This window comes from Poecilia reticulata, chromosome 3 (genome assembly GCF_904066995.2).
Source record: "Poecilia reticulata chromosome 3, P_reticulata-male-v2, whole genome shotgun sequence".
In the NCBI taxonomy this organism is placed as follows: Eukaryota; Metazoa; Chordata; class Actinopteri; order Cyprinodontiformes; family Poeciliidae; genus Poecilia; species Poecilia reticulata.
The window spans coordinates 27,371,376-27,386,923 of record NC_088832.1 but is presented as its reverse complement, the minus strand read 5'-3'; the positions used below and the strand labels follow the sequence as shown (position 1 = coordinate 27,386,923).

At 39.6% G+C, this 15,548-nt stretch overlaps 1 protein-coding gene across 2 annotated transcripts in view; it reads right to left on the bottom strand.

The window, feature by feature from the left end:
- Positions 1-374: 374 nt before the first annotated feature.
- nkd1 (NKD inhibitor of WNT signaling pathway 1) overlaps positions 375-15,548 on the bottom strand; it is a 33,848-nt gene continuing 18,674 nt past the window's right edge. Inside the window, exons 1-8 of one of the 2 annotated variants that reach the window (XM_081605398.1) lie at positions 12,341-12,378; positions 10,312-10,409; positions 8,589-8,692; positions 8,388-8,483; positions 6,685-6,832; positions 5,734-5,815; positions 3,581-3,708; positions 375-1,797 (exon numbers count right to left, since the gene is read on the bottom strand). In XM_081605398.1, the coding sequence (XP_081461524.1) occupies positions 1,265-1,797; positions 3,581-3,708; positions 5,734-5,815; positions 6,685-6,832; positions 8,388-8,483; positions 8,589-8,692; positions 10,312-10,315 (1,095 nt within the window). In that variant the 5' untranslated portion in view covers positions 10,316-10,409; positions 12,341-12,378 and the 3' untranslated portion in view covers positions 375-1,264. Of the gene's footprint in view, positions 1,798-3,580; positions 3,709-5,733; positions 5,816-6,684; positions 6,833-8,387; positions 8,484-8,588; positions 8,693-10,311; positions 10,410-12,340; positions 12,399-15,548 lie in introns of those variants that run through there. The other variant, XM_008405553.3, reaches the window with a different exon arrangement.

The window sequence follows — 15,548 nt, the reverse complement described above, 5'->3', positions numbered from 1 at the left end:
CAGCTGAGCAGTGAGGACACATGGCGGCGCAGCAAAAGACCTGCTGACAGCCGTGGTTCAGGCTGATGGGGTGGAAACAGAGGGAGCAGCTAGGAGATCATGGGACACGGCGTCAGGGGGGGGATGCCAAAATCCAGCGTGCCAACATTCTGCATGCTAAATAAATAAAAAAAATATGTGAAGACAAAAGAGAATGACACATAAGTCAAACTTTATCTGGACTGATTAAAACATCACCCTCTAACAGAACAAGTTTACAGTAAACAGAGTCCTATTTAAGCAAATCTGTGCAACGGGTCTGGAAGACGTCACTCTGTTACAGTTAGGAGTAAAAGTTAGAGCAGAGAGGAAATTAATGGAAATCTGAGACAGGGTTCAATTACATGTTTTACTGAAGTTCCTAGTGGTCATAATAAAAATGTCGTTTCCACAATGAATACATGAATAAAGCTTATAAAATCGATGACAGTATAAATACCTTATGTACAGCAAATGTTAGTTCATAAATCAGAGGAGGCTTTCTAGTTTTCAGAGCTGCAGTTTGTGACATGATTTATCTTCATTCAACAAAGTTTAAAAGTGATTTTGAAAATGAATGCTTGTTTAACGTTTCCATCAGAACAACAATTCGGATAAAAAAACAGAGGTAGAAGCGGATCTGGGATAAATTATATTGTTTCAAAGTTTTCCTTCCCCTTTATGCCTACAGTGTATTACGGGTTATTTTCTTTTCTTCAAAACTCTGCTGTGGAGCTTGCTTTCAATTCTGAGCACACTTTCAGTGGTTTCCAACACACACCAGTGTCGTAAAGCTCAGATAGACACAAATTTTTCACAAATTGCTCGTCGCCCATATTCCTTCATATATTTTTGTATTACAGTCACAGCTTCCTCGTCGTGTCCCTCCTCTTCCTTTTGACTTAGTGGTCTGGGGAGTATTGGGATGCTGGTCTGATGGTCTACAGCTCAGCGGGTCTGAACTGGGTTGCCTCCTGAGTCTTTGTGTGATTTTCAGTTCAGCTACTCAACATGGGCTCTTACTCACTGTCCTACTGCATACCAAAGCTTCTGTATGTCAGACCAACATTTTTGTAGCACTGGTTACTTAACATTCCAGCCCTGGCACACGCTGGCCGTCGCCCTCATGTACTGCCCATGTCCGGTGCCTGTGCTGCCAGGTGCAGCGCTGCAGTCAGAGTCTGCTGGCCTGGTTGTTTTCTGTGGCAATGCAGGGGCGCTGAGTCATCCCAGGCAGGCCAGAGCTTCAGGACTGGTAAAAGTGGTGGTAGTGGTGATGGTGTTCATGGTGGTGGTGATGTTCATGCCGCTGCACCACTTGGGCCAGTCCTCCCTCATACAGCAACACACTTGGGAGGTCCCTAACCTGCTCTTTCTCCACTATAGGTCCCGGAGAGCCAAGAGAGCCTAAGGCCCGGTAGCCTTGGCTCTCCTTGGATCGCTGTTTGTGCTTGCGGTAGGGGGCTGCCGACTGATGAGGGGGCGTCTGGGAGGGCAGAGCCGGGGGAGGCGGGGCGCCTCGACTCCGCATCACCCTCCCACTGTTCTGTGCAGGCGGTGTGCGGCTGTGAGTCTTCGGAGAGCGAATGCCATGCCGCCCGGCGTCCTGGCCTCTGGGCCGGGCTGGGTGGAGGCTCTCTGCAGCAGGAGTGTCCACAGCCGATTGCAGCCGGCGGTGGTGTGTGTGGGCGTGTCCGTTTTCTGGTTCATGTGAGCGAGAACGGGCCTGGTTGGATGAGTGAACCTGAGCCTCTACCTTTGCTGGTTCTGCAGCAGGACCTGTCCCAGAGAGAGAGAGAGAGAGAGACAGAGAGAGAGAGAGAGAGAGAGACAGAGACGATGATATTATTCTAAGCAACTCTCAACAAAACATTTATTTCTTGACTGAACTGTTTGATGTTGGCAGTCAAAACCCAGGGAAGTAAACTAACAATTATTTTAGTATTCAGTTATTCTGATGGTTAATTGGGTAACAAATTAGTACATTCTGCAGATTTTTCATTTAATCACTCCACCCTTTTTATGCAATATTAACAAAACATTTAAAAAAATGCAAATAAACAAATAATTAAATTCCTTTTGAGAAAATATTATTGTCTATAATACCATAACAGCATTCCGTTAGATCCTTTAGATTTTTGATCATTTGTAGCTAAAACATTTACTTGTAGCATCATTATGTGAAAAGTTCACTGCTTTCTGTTTGACTTAACATCAATTTTGCATTAGCAAATACTGAAATAATTTGCTGACTGAATTTGTACTATTAATATAACTACAAAGCTTTCAGTGACTTAAAAACCAAAACCGTTAATGCATCACAGATCATGCTGTTGATTTTTGGGTTTATAGATCAAAACTAGTGAGAGATCTTCACTTATCACTATACACTTACAGTAAACTAAGCTAACTCTTCATAATAACATACCATCAATACAAACTTGCAGATAAATTTCTGATTATTTTGAGACATTGACTTTGCGGCAATTCCTTCTCCACAAGCATGTAGTGACAGTGACACAGTTGTCACAGTTGACAGTGTATGATGACATTCTGTTTTGATTTTAGATTTTTTGCAGATTGTTGTTCTAAGCAGAACATTTTTTTTTTTTGCCTGGTGTTCAAATATGAAGGTCTTGTGACGTAAAAACACTTCCTGGGAGTTCTGCACTTTACTTTTTGTGAAGTCTTAAATGTCCTTGCCAGCCCTCAACAGTAGCTCCAAACCTTGGTTTAATTTTTTTTACCCCAATTTCCTAGAATACTTCCTAGAATAATAAAGGTATCAGAACTCTCTTTAGATTCCTAAAAGACCATAAAACTCTTGATAGATGTTAGATGCTTCATCAGTTTAATAATTACGTGTTTAGTTTCATAATCACAAAGCTTCCTCTTTCAGCAGTAGTTAAAAGAGAGAAAACCCCAGAGATATTAGTTTGATTAATTTTAAATTAAGTTGCTTCTCAAATGATTTTCTGAAGAACTTTGGTTTAAAAAAAGAGGTGTCTGAATTTCCAGACATCTATGCTTTATCTTCACAGTCTGCCAAAGTCGCAGATGTTAGAAATTTAGCTGTGTTCTTAATGTTAACCTGGACTTTTTGTATAATTCTTCTCACAGACAAACAAACAGGCACTGCCTCTGGAAACACACCTCGTCTGGCTCTACATTTACACAAAATAGGTAGATACAAATGCAAAAACTCTCCAATCTTATTTCAGGTTCTTTCCCTTTTGGAGATCCCAGACACAGAGGATTCCTGTTAGCACTTTTCCTACAACAACACAATAATGGCATGTCATCACTGACTGGCAGATCAAGCCTGAAACTTGTTCAACTTTAAAAATTTCCCCTCACACTACCCCGTCCTGTTGATGGACTTTCCCCTCAAACACTTGCTGTATTGTGCTTGCCTGAGCCCAGATGTTTGTGCTGGCGAGGTGCGCAGAAGGCTGGTCGTCCCACCTAATGGCCCTAAGCAGGTGCGGCAGTAATGACGGGCTTCAAAGAGCCCTGGTCTGCCTCCCGTCCTCCCCACCCGTCTTTGCCCCGGTCCACTCACCAGCTCCAAAGCGGGACGTGTAGTTTTCAATGCCTGCCAGGTCCAAGTAGTGGTTCCTGCGTTCCAGGTTCTCGTCCACACAGTGGCGCTGGCAGCCAGACTGGGTGTGGTGGTCGCTGTGGTGGCGCCTGTGGAAATGAGTGGCACTTCTCATTAGGAAGCAGTTTGGGGAAGATAAACAAGCGTTGCTTGTGATCAGGTGGAGGCAGGACAACTGTTAGAGCCGGAACCATTACATCTCAAGTCGCTGAATGTGGACAGAAGAAAAGCAACAGAGGTTTTGTTGTGCCAAACAAATGATTGAAAGTTAGAACTCCTTAAAAAACCTAACAGGACATTTATATCTCCATAAAGAAAAGGATGTACAGATACTTCACAATAAATAAGAATATAACTTAAAAGTATTTTCACAATTCAAATCAATTATTTAGATTAATTACAGACAAAGTGATTAATTTCAAGCATAATAAGTTCTGTTTTTGTGTGTTTTTATGTGATGGCAATGCTATGGCCTCCACAGTCGTACCACTGTAACTGGAACTTTTCATGAGCATGGTAAATGACAAAACAGCTTTCTCCCAAGAACAATAACATGAAATTTGGTGGAAGGAAAAGTGTGGCAAAAACAAATGTGAATCAGCAACATGGATAACTGCACATTTGAGAAGACTTGTTAAGTAGTTCTCATTTAAGAGTTTGGGGTAAGGGTACATCAATTTATCGGCCATCCGATTTATCTGAGCCGATTTCCTTAATTTTGGGAAATCCATGACTGACCAATTTTTAAATATGAAGCCCATCTTATCCACCAATCTTAGCTACCTCGGCAAAGGTCTAAAAAAGGTTAGGCTTTATAAAATCAGTGCACCCCTAGTTTGGGGGAACTTAACATATCGGCGACATCAGCTACAGCTGTGACATCACTTGTTAAATCACTCATAAAACACATGCAACGTCAGAAGTGTCTTTAGTTTTCTAAAAAGAAAAGTGTTCAGTGTTTTAAAATCATATTTTCTATTTAAATTCAGCATTTGATTTGGATACAAAGCTTCCAAACTCTGAAACAAAAGTGGACAGCAACAGAATCCAAGGGGCTTGAAGTCCAGGATGAAGTTTCCATAGATAATCTGAGATAGAGGTTTTATTGAATCTGTTTTAATGTTTGTATCACTGCTCAGTGCGGTAAGTCATCTCTGGCCAATAAACCAGACTTTGGACCCAGGTTAAAGTGGCTGGTAAAGTTTCAGGGAGGAGTCAAATTCAGCTTGTGGACTTTAATAACAAGCTGCTGCCGTGGAAGGCAACCTCTGTCATCGTCTCCTTAAAAACTTACAACTTCTTCCTCAGTTCAATGGCATAAATGATCTTCAGTAAAAACCAAGAGTAACAGACTTTCTTTTTGTACCTGCTCCTTTTGTTATGCTTAGTAAGACTTGACAGGATTTACAGAATTTTATGGACTGCAGATTTATTTTTCATGAAGGATAAAGAAATCCAAACTGATCTCTCTGCTGACAAGCTTTAATAAAATGTTAAGTTCATCTTCAAGGATGACTTGCCACTTCATCACACTGACAGAAGCGTATAAATATTTCAGTGGTGGTGTTTTTATTATGAATCCTTTTTGACAGGTCTTATACAATTATTCAAGTATCTTTTCTTAATTTGTTTCATGTTGTTTTGAAAGATTAAGCCATCAAAATTAAAACTAATAAATGCTTAATGTATAAATGTGCATTGTATCCAAGCACATTAACAAAAGTTGAGTGGAAGGAAGAAGTGTATATAAACACCCCAGGAATGCTACTGGTCAGTCACCTCAATGCAATGATAGAGTAATCACTGCAAAAGGATCACTGACCAAGTATTGAGTCAATTTAATATATATTGTATTACTTCTCAGTAGGTCAATAGTTCTGCCCTTTTTAAAAATTATTTTTAATTGACCTAATGTAATGTTTAAATTTTTGATAAACTAAATGTTGTGTTTCATTAGATGCAAACCATCATCAACCAAATTAATAGCGACTGAATTGTTGAAATACATTAGCATTTTGATGAAACTTGGACTTACAAGGATGCAGATGTAAGGTTTCTATATTGTAGAGATACCAGAAGCACCAGAATATGAGTTTACGAGGAGCTGGGTTTACCTGAGGAGCGCTCGAGACTTCTTGTCTGCACTCTTGAGATCATCGATGCACTTGTCATTTTTCTCCCTGCAGTGGGACTTGTCTGAGAATGCACAAAGACACAGGGGGCTATTACCAAAGGGACCAATGCAGAGAAGCCACACACACCCACACACAACACCAGGCTCACAAGACTCGGAAGAAAGGAACCTTTGTTTTAGGGTTTCACTTTGAAGATCTATAGATAAGGAAAAACAACAGTGCTTCATTTATTCTATTTTAAAGGAGTTCATCTAAAGGAGCAGAATACCATAAAAACCAGGCTGGTTTCAGCAATAGTATTATTAGGATGTGGGATCTGATGCGATTTGAAATTAGCATGAAGGCAATCTTTTCAAAGCTTCCTCCATCTGAATCTCCTGACAGATATTTATAGACAAAACAATAGGACGCAAACACTCAGGAATATATACTTTTTGAGATATTTTCCTCTGACTACTTGTTTGCCAAGTCGTCAGTGAGGAAAGTTACGTCGAACGCTGCTATATTTTCCCCACAGCTCTGAGAAAGGAGGACAAAGAGAGGGGGAGAAAAGGGGAAAAAAAGGGGAGTACTGGAAAAAAGAAAAATGGCTGTGGTTATCAAAAGGACTTGGCACATCTCTTAAGGTTTCTTTTAGGGTATTTGAAGGCGGCAAGGGAGGGGAGGGGGCGATCTCTCTCGCTCTCTCTTTCTCTCTCTCTCTCTACGCAGTCACCCCCCCATCATTAAAAATGAACCCCATTGAGTGGGAGGGATGGAGCGATGCAGAAACTGCGAGGAAACAAAGCTCTGACAGGCCTGAAGCGACCGCCTTTCTGCATGACAACAAACAAGTCTCTGAGTGAGCTGTCAGCACAGATCCACTGATGGAACTTCAGAGTCGCCTCTTTTCTCAGCAGCTGGCCCACACTGAGTTAACGTGACACTTACCTGCGGCACCCTGAGCACAGCTCCTCCACCGTTGGCTTGAGTCTGGAGCGACGGAGAGCTTGACCCGCAGAGTCTTGCTTTTACCAGGAGAGTGGTTGACCGAGGCGTCCACCACCTCGTAGATGGTGTGGAGCAGGCTGGTGATGTCCTGTAAGGAAGAACAGGGGCTAAATCTGAGAGGGGCCTGGAAAAATGTGAAACTTTTCACAAACCTCGATGGACGTTATTGGAAATTTTTATAACAGACAACCACAAAGTACCGCATAATTGTAAAGAGGAAGAAAACAACACCTAATTCTCAAAATTATTTTACAAATAAAAGCCTGAAAAGCTTTGCATATATTTTTACTCAAATCTGTATGTATGCCCTCTATTGTTGTGAATTATGCAAGTAAAACTGAAACAACTGGGGTTAAACTAGAAACAGAAATGCTTATAACTATCTTTTTGACATTATCTATATAAGCCATATTTTTTTAGAAAGCGGAACTGTTGGTTTTTCTGTCGACAGAGCTGTGGACAGAGTTACCACTTGTCTCTCGACTTCTTCTTCCTGGCCTACACATTGTTGTGGGTGTTCATGTTTCACCAGGCTTGGATTCCATTTGTACATAATGTATTGAACAGCTCCCTGAAATGTTTAAATTTGTTTGCACTGGATGGTTTTCATGGGCAGATCTGAGTGCACTTGCACACCGCACAATTCAGATCTTCGTTTAGAAAACTCAGAAAACCATGTATAATTTGCTTCCACCTCACACTTGTGCTGAGATGGAAAAACTTTGACAAAAATCTTTGAAAAAAATAAAGAAGTCTCAATACTTTTGTATGGAAATATATATGTTTGCGTTAATTATTTTCAAGTAATGCTTTTTGTATCAACTAATGCTCACATTCTGGAAATCATGAAAGATAAGAAAAGAGTGAAAAAAATCAGGTACATGTACTTTGTGAAATTTCAGTGTTTTTTTTTAATTATCAAAAATTCGAATCCACAAAAGCAAAGGAAATTAAATATCTTTTGGAATCTTTTGCATCACAAACCTTTTGAAAAAGATTTTAAGTAAAAAAAACAACCTAAAAAAACATCTCAAATTCAAGGATTCAAGGATTTTACAAATATTTTCAGATATAAATCAAGTAAACACAAAAAAATTAAACAATAAAATAAATGCTTCCTGTTTTTCTCATTTAACTTTTTTCTTCAGTGAAGTGACTAATAAAAGCATCACAGTGGAAGAGAAAGCTTTGTCTCCCCCACCAAGTCACTGTCTTCCGTCTCAGGAGCCACAGAGCCACAGGCAGCGCCAAAAAACTGCACAACCAGCCACACAGAAGAGTGCTGCAGTCTCTCTCCACCAATTCAAGTTGTTCTAGAAAAAATGCTTTTCTGGATGTTTTCTCAGATCTACATCCGGCAGACGCAGGCCACATTGAGCAGCACCTTCGCTGAATTCAGCTGTAAGTGAGAGTGAACGCTACTTTCTTCTGGCTTTGTTTTATTTGGGGGTGGTTAAGTGTTAATGCACAACATGGATGTCTTTATTCTCCAAGATCAGGTTGAATATTGATAGTTTTAATTAAATAAAAGAAATGCTTTTGTAATGCAGAGGTTGAAACATAAAACTGAATGTTGGTAAACATTTGGGTAGACTTCCTGTCCCTTTAAAGAGCTACAATTAGCTGTTTTAAGTAAATATTACCTCTCGTGTAACTTTGCCGTTGTTGTCAAAATCGTAGAGGGTAAAAGTCCACTCCTGTCTGTTGTCCTCCTCCACAGACACAGCACACTCCAGCTCCTGAAACAGTTTCATAAAGTGCGCATGTGAGTGCATGTCCTGCCACTGCCCCAGTTTTACCCGCAGGGGGAAGTGATAAACCTCCCGCTCTGCGTTGACACTCACTTCAAACTGGAGCTGTTTCTGTGGCCCCGCGGGAGACCGGCTGTCCCTCTCCTGCATCTTCTCCTCCACGCAGCAGCTGTCTGTCTTCTCTGGGGGTAGAGCCACTGCGGCAGCACACACAAACATACACAGCAGTGAGCGCACGGGCACAAAGATAAAAGGCAGAGCCTGAGGACAGAAACGGTGGGTGCAGTCTTAACCTGAGGACATGTCGTCCCTTTCTAGTTTTACTTGTAAGCGCATGCTTCCACGTTTGGCAGCTAAAATTAAGATGTGGAACATCTTAAAGCCTGCCTTAGAGCAAAAATGTACAACACAAATCTGACTTTTTTCTCCAACTTTTTTATTAATAGTGTGTTTAATAAGCGGAATCGCTGTTCGGGGACTTTTGCATTACTAAACAACTAAATCGGAGGTCATTACTTTGGCTTTGCTGGGATGCTCAGATCCACAGAACTTGTAGTTATTTACAGTATTCATGATCCCGCTCAAAGGCTGCAGGAAATCAAAGCACAGTTTGGCTCTCACAGTTCAAAAATAGTTTTCATGTCAGCAATCAGAGAAAAACAGATCTGAGACAGAGTGTGGTCAAGTTGAAAACACTTTTAAAGATTCAAAAATGTGATGCCTGAAACTCCCTTCAGGTGCCTCTACCAGCACTGAATTCACATTTATGCTTCCAGAGTAAATGAAATTACTTACAAATATAATAAATGGATCAATAAATATGACTCAATAATTTATATTAGTTATAACCTAAAAGAGATACTTTGCAGTGATTACAAATTTTCCAGTTTCAGGCAGAATTTACAACATTTCTAATTAAAATGCCCTGGTGTCATGACCTTGTGGTGTCATAAACTAACAGCCTTAAAAAGCATAAGACCCACAAGCCCTCAGCATCACCATCCTCCATCATACCTAACAATGAGCATGAGATGTTTTTCCCATATATCCATTCTTTGTTTTATGACAGACCTAAATGTTTGTTGCCTTCCAGTGAAGTTAAGCAAACAGAATAAACAAAGAAACAAGAGTGACAGCAAATGACCCTGACAAACTAAAGTCCAGTGTAGCTGGTGCCAATTACTACAATGGTGGAGGTGTCACTGGAAACCAGTATTGAAGGATGGCGGACCCAGAATCAGATGGTCACATTACACACAGCAGGCACATTATTGAGTTCAAAATTTGAACAGTATGTCAGGAAAGAACCCAGAATCTTAACATATTTGTCTCTGATTCCTAATAGAACAACGAATCCTTTTGAGACTCAGTAACGGCACTGTGTCAAATAAAGTCAAAATAACAATGAATTACATGAATGGGGAGTTAATAATCCAATCTATGAATTTGTGCATCCCTTGTTTTTCTTTATTACAAGGGACTGATTTAAAATGTTCAAAGTGACAGATCACACTGGCATGCTATTGGATAATTCAATGTCACATGGATGCCTGTTTATCATGCTGGATCAAAATATTACAGGGATTCCTATAGTTCAAGGGTTTTATCATGGTTGGAGCTAAAGGGGGGCATTAGCTGTCTGTTATATGTGGGTTTCTTCACAAGTTCACATAAGTTACGGTTAAGCAGGAATTTTCATGCTCAATCCTTGCAGATTTCTGTAAGTTTGTCTCAGTCATGGCTGCTTTATCAGCTCCATTTAACATGGATTAAAAACCTATGCAGTACGTTCACAGTAAACAGAGGCAGCACACACCCATTAAGTCACACAGACCACGCCCTTCTCCCCCATCCTCTCATCCTGCCGCACTTTGAAGTTCCATTTTCAAACCTTTTGGAAGAGGATCAGACCAGCTGTAAAACAGAATCATTAATTAATTAAGCCAAGTCAAATTTGAAACGCTGTTTGTTTGTTCGCCAATAGAGCAGACACAACAGACCAATTTCTTTCCTCCTGATCCAACGAAGATCAAAGCGGACCTGGGCGGGGGAGAATGCCAGAAATGAAAGGCTTCATCCCAGGGAGCTTTTACCAACTTTTTGGAGATGAGCAACACTTGGGGTCCTGCTGTCTGATCGTTTGAGGTGCTCAAAGGGAACATTGTGTGCAAGGGTAAATCTGTTCAGTAGCAGGCTCAATATGGCGAGGAGATACTTATCTTGGAGCTAATGAAATTCCGGGAGGAGTAACAGTAATCTGCTATCACCCTCCTTCCTCGCTGACCCTTTCCCCATCGCAGACAGAAACCGGCTCCCTACAAGTGAAACTGCAGCCAAGGAATTGGCTGCACATCAGATCCGAGGGGCGAGACAAAAACAGCAGAGGCTGGCACCCGCCGCGCTTTCTACACACATGCAGGATTATTTTTCACACGCATGCAACTCATGGCAGGTTGGGAGAGCTGCCACGTACTAAAAGGAGTCGGCTGATCTGAAATGCTGTGTTAGACATAACTGGGTCTCATAAACACCGACAGCGGTAAATTACTACGAAAATGTCCAGCATTTGAAGAACTTCTTTCAAAATATAACTTTTATTTCAATCACTGAGGTTCTTCAAAGGTTGTTTGTGCTTTTGCATATGAATCCAGGTAGTAATTTTGCAACATATCCTTTGGGTTCTTTCATCTCAGATTTCATCTCATTTCCTTTGCAATTTTAGTAGAAAAGTTCTCTTTTAATCCTCCAAAAAAACTTTCTCCGGATGTACTTCTTTCTGCCTTAAAGAAAGAAGTCTTTCATCTCCCCTCGATGTTCTTTTGTGCTGGCTTTCTGTATTTCCTCCTTTGTGGTTTTTTTAATTTGCTCTACTTTTTATTATCACTGAGTTAACTGTAAATCATGCAGGAGTTCTTCATAGTTCCCTGTATGTGTTAACTATTATTTGTTATGTAAGAAGTCAATAGAGGTTAAAGGCTGGTTACAGGCATCAAAGTGTAGTAGATTGATTGACTGAGACTTTTAGAAAGACAGGAAAGTTCCCAGATTCTCACTTTGCCTGTTAATCTCATGGGATGAATAGAGCAGTGTAGACTAATTAGCAACATCTGTCTTCAGGGGAGGACAGCTTTGACCAAGACACATTATCTCTCCTCTTTCTGGTACAACCCAGGGAAGCTGAACTAAAACAAAGGTAACATTTATTTAACTTTTCTTCCAAATTTTGGGCCGGTCTCGTTAAATGGTAGATATCAACCTGCACCTCACGTCCAGCACTGTCTTTAAATGGGAGGGAGACTTTCTCCTCCCAGAGCACTTAATCCAGGATCACATCAGAGAAAAAGATGGAGGAACTGAAGTGCTCTGCCTACAGCAGCTGAAGAGTGGCAGATAAGATGTGAAGGGGGCGTTTGGAAAGAAGGCAACATGAGAGTTTAAAAGGGGACACTAAGGTAAGGAAGGGTCATTTTATTTATATAGCACATTTTCAGCAACAAGGCAATTCAAAGTGCTTCGCTAGAGAGTAGATGGGGAAAACGGATGGCAGACTAATTCAACTTAATCAACAAAAGAACTGAATAAAACTGAATTAAAGTGGAAATTGATACCATGTTAAGATTTGTATTGTTATTGGTACTTGCTCATTTGTTTATAAACTTGCTCTATTTTTAGTTTTCTTTCAGGAGAGAAAAGGGGAGAAAATGTTTGCTTTGGTGAAATATTATATTGATGTTTGCTTTGCTGTAATTTGCTAACTAAAAACTAATGAACATATCTAATTAAAAGTGTAAACTGAAGCAAAACCAACTAAATGGGTTGGTGTTTTACATGAGAATCAGGCTTACCTTCTAAACGATAGTGTTCATCAATAATCCCCTCACCACACGCATCAACCAATGAGTCCTACAGAGACAGAATAAAAACAAGACATACAAAATCACTGCTTTGCACTCATGTAAAAGAAGTCATAAATGTCTTTGTTTATGACAACAACAACCTTCTCAAAAAGTTGCCCTTATATCACCAACAAAACACCAGCATTTAAATTACAGCTTTTGCATATCTATATATGAACAAAGTTTGACAACTGCAAGCTGAGCTTATACAGCAGTGGAAAGTTTAAAGGCACAGTAATTGCAGGACTCCAGCAAAATGAGCACGAGATTGGCAGTTAGATTTCAGATGATGGAACAAGCAACTAAATCACCGTCTCTGACTGTACTGGACTCTGAGCGAGAGGTCCGGTAGTAGAGCTATTTCTGTGGATCACTATCATAATCGAGGGATACGTCCAGGCGGGTTGTTTTTATCCTTACATGGGACACCATGCCTGTTGGTGCATTCCGCAGAGACCGGAGGGACATGTGATCCACAGGCTTAGCTGTGGAAAATATCTGGCTCCGGTATTCGTGTGGTGCTACAGTCATTTGGCTGGAAAACCATTACTCACATACTGACAACCACAAAACATTCACACGCAGGCAAAGATCTACCAGCAACATTTCTAATGTAAACAATCGGTCTGCTAGCCCTAGAGTCAGATCGCTGGTTAAACAACAATACCTAAGCATGTATTTGCAATACGTCCATGGATTAAACACAATTTGCTGCAAATAAAGCATTTTGCACACAAAACACTGAATTTCTGCCCATTCTTCTTTGCAAAACAGCTCAGATTGGATTCCAATGCTAAACTTATATCACAGATCAAGGATCCTGGTAGCATGATGCTGCCACCATGGCTTGTTTAGGCTGATTTGAAGTATTACTTTTCCAGCACACAATTATTGAATGCAGGTCAAATACAAAAAAAATGATCATTTAACACATAAAATCCCACCATAATACTTTTTAAATTCTAGTTGTTAGATAAGGCAACATGTAAAAGTTCAAGAGGCTTACATACTTTTTACAAGATCGTGTAAATGCTGCATCTGAATATAAAAAAAATAAGACATTTATTCCCTAATCGACAAACACTGTATCTATTGGCATGCAGGTATTTAAAACAGTGATGTAAATAAAAATGAATTCAAGTTCTAACAAGGTACCACAATAATAATAAATAAGAGATTCCCTGTAGGTTTATCTGCATGTTTTTGTTTATCAAAATATAAACACAAAATAGTTATAAAAATATTTGATAACAATCAAAATTAAATACTCATCCGTTGTTATATTTTGAAAAATTATAATTATTGACACATTAATAATAAAAACTGGTTTCTACCACTAGCTTTGTAAAGTGATCTCTAACTATGTTAACGGTGTCCTTGAATGCCTATTTAAGTTCAAAGCCAATGTGGTCATCATATAATGCTGGTTTATGTGTCAGAGTGTGAGATCCAGAAAGGAAGGAGGTCAAATATTAGTATTATAACCTTCTGGGTTTGATGGTGGCCACAGTGCAGGGCTGTGGGTGGCCTCAGTCAGAGAATAGCTAGTGCTGAATGAAGACATAAAGGCTGATGCACCAAAACCATCAGCTGGGATGTTGTATTTCCTGTTTGTGATGTCAAGTCAAGATTTTTATGACCCTCTCTGGATTTTAACACAGAATTAACCTAAATATAAGTGGTGAATAGTGGATTAAAAATACTTTTACTATTTCTTTATAAATACTGTTTATCATTATAATTTCAGCAATGCTTAATGTTTATCTGCTTCAGTTTGAAAGGCACATATAGATGTAGAATACAATAGATTGCCTTGCTTTGCATTTGGTTTAACTTATAGAAGTTTTAGCCTCAGCGCTGTGTGTGTCTGTCTGGAATGTGTTTAATTCAAAATAATTTTTTTATTCACTCTAATATTTGCACAAAATCATATTTTGTAAAGCAAATCTTCAGTGTCACAAAACCCCTCAGTCTCTGATGGAAACCATGAACCACGCCAAGCCTGCTAACTACCTAAATCATTCAATTAGCTTTCTAAACTCTGGTGTACTAGATAACCAGTGTTGACTTCCACAATCACCCAATTCAACAGAAATAATCACATCAGGTTGCCTGGCATCAAAAATATATACTGTATTAGCAATCAACTAATATAGGGGAACATGTAAAACTTGCATGGCAGCTCTGATTGAAAATTCACAAAGAAAAAACATCAAAGAAATTCCCATCTTCAATTAGATTTTTGTGTTTTTAGAGAAAAGCTTTTGAGAGGTGAGACACTGTCATAAGAAAAAGGGACAAGATGAATGTACTAACTGTTTTTCGTCAGTGTTGATGGATGAGAGTTTTATTGTTAGAAAACTGGGGTTACGTCGGGATTCACTTTGGTCATTATACAAAAACAAATGTCATTAATTTAAAAAATCATAGTCAGGATATCACTTGATAGGCATAGTTCAAGTGTTTCAAGCTTTTGCAGAGGTTTACCAGAAAAGCAAAGCACACCAGTCCGCACAAAAGTAAGCCGTGATTATTTTTTAATATTCCTGCTTTTACTGTAAAACGAGAAAAAAAGATGACTTGCAACAAATTAACTAAATTTTTTAAAGATAGGTTTGTCCTCAACAAATCTGACTTTTCTTGAAAACTTTACAGAACAAAGGTATGAAAAGTCCAGTTTAAAAATGAATAAGAGCACTGAACAGCTCTTATACTGTGAGACATTGTGGGAATGGTTTGGACCAAATAATAATTATGTGTTATAATAGCCTAGAAAAATCCCCAAGCCTAAATCTGGTTGAAAATCTATGGCAACACTTGAAATGTAGCAACCAATTCACAATTCAGTCACATGGGAGACATCAATCTACTTTGGAAAGAGTAAAGAGCTGGTGACACACTCCTGTAGGACCCTTGAAAAGTCAGAGGTCACAGAAGTAGTTTCAGTGCCCTGAAAACCCAAAGCTCAAAATGTAATAGTACAACAGCAGAGGGATATGCATGGCAGACTAACGCTGGTAAGAAAAACTGAATTTTCTAAGATTTGCTGTCCATTTCTTTCTGCTTTTTGTTTCAACTTAATAAATCTATCCATGAGACCTCCAGTAATGAGTCACTTTGGCCAGAGGTGCAGGGTTGGTTCAGGACACAAACTAAC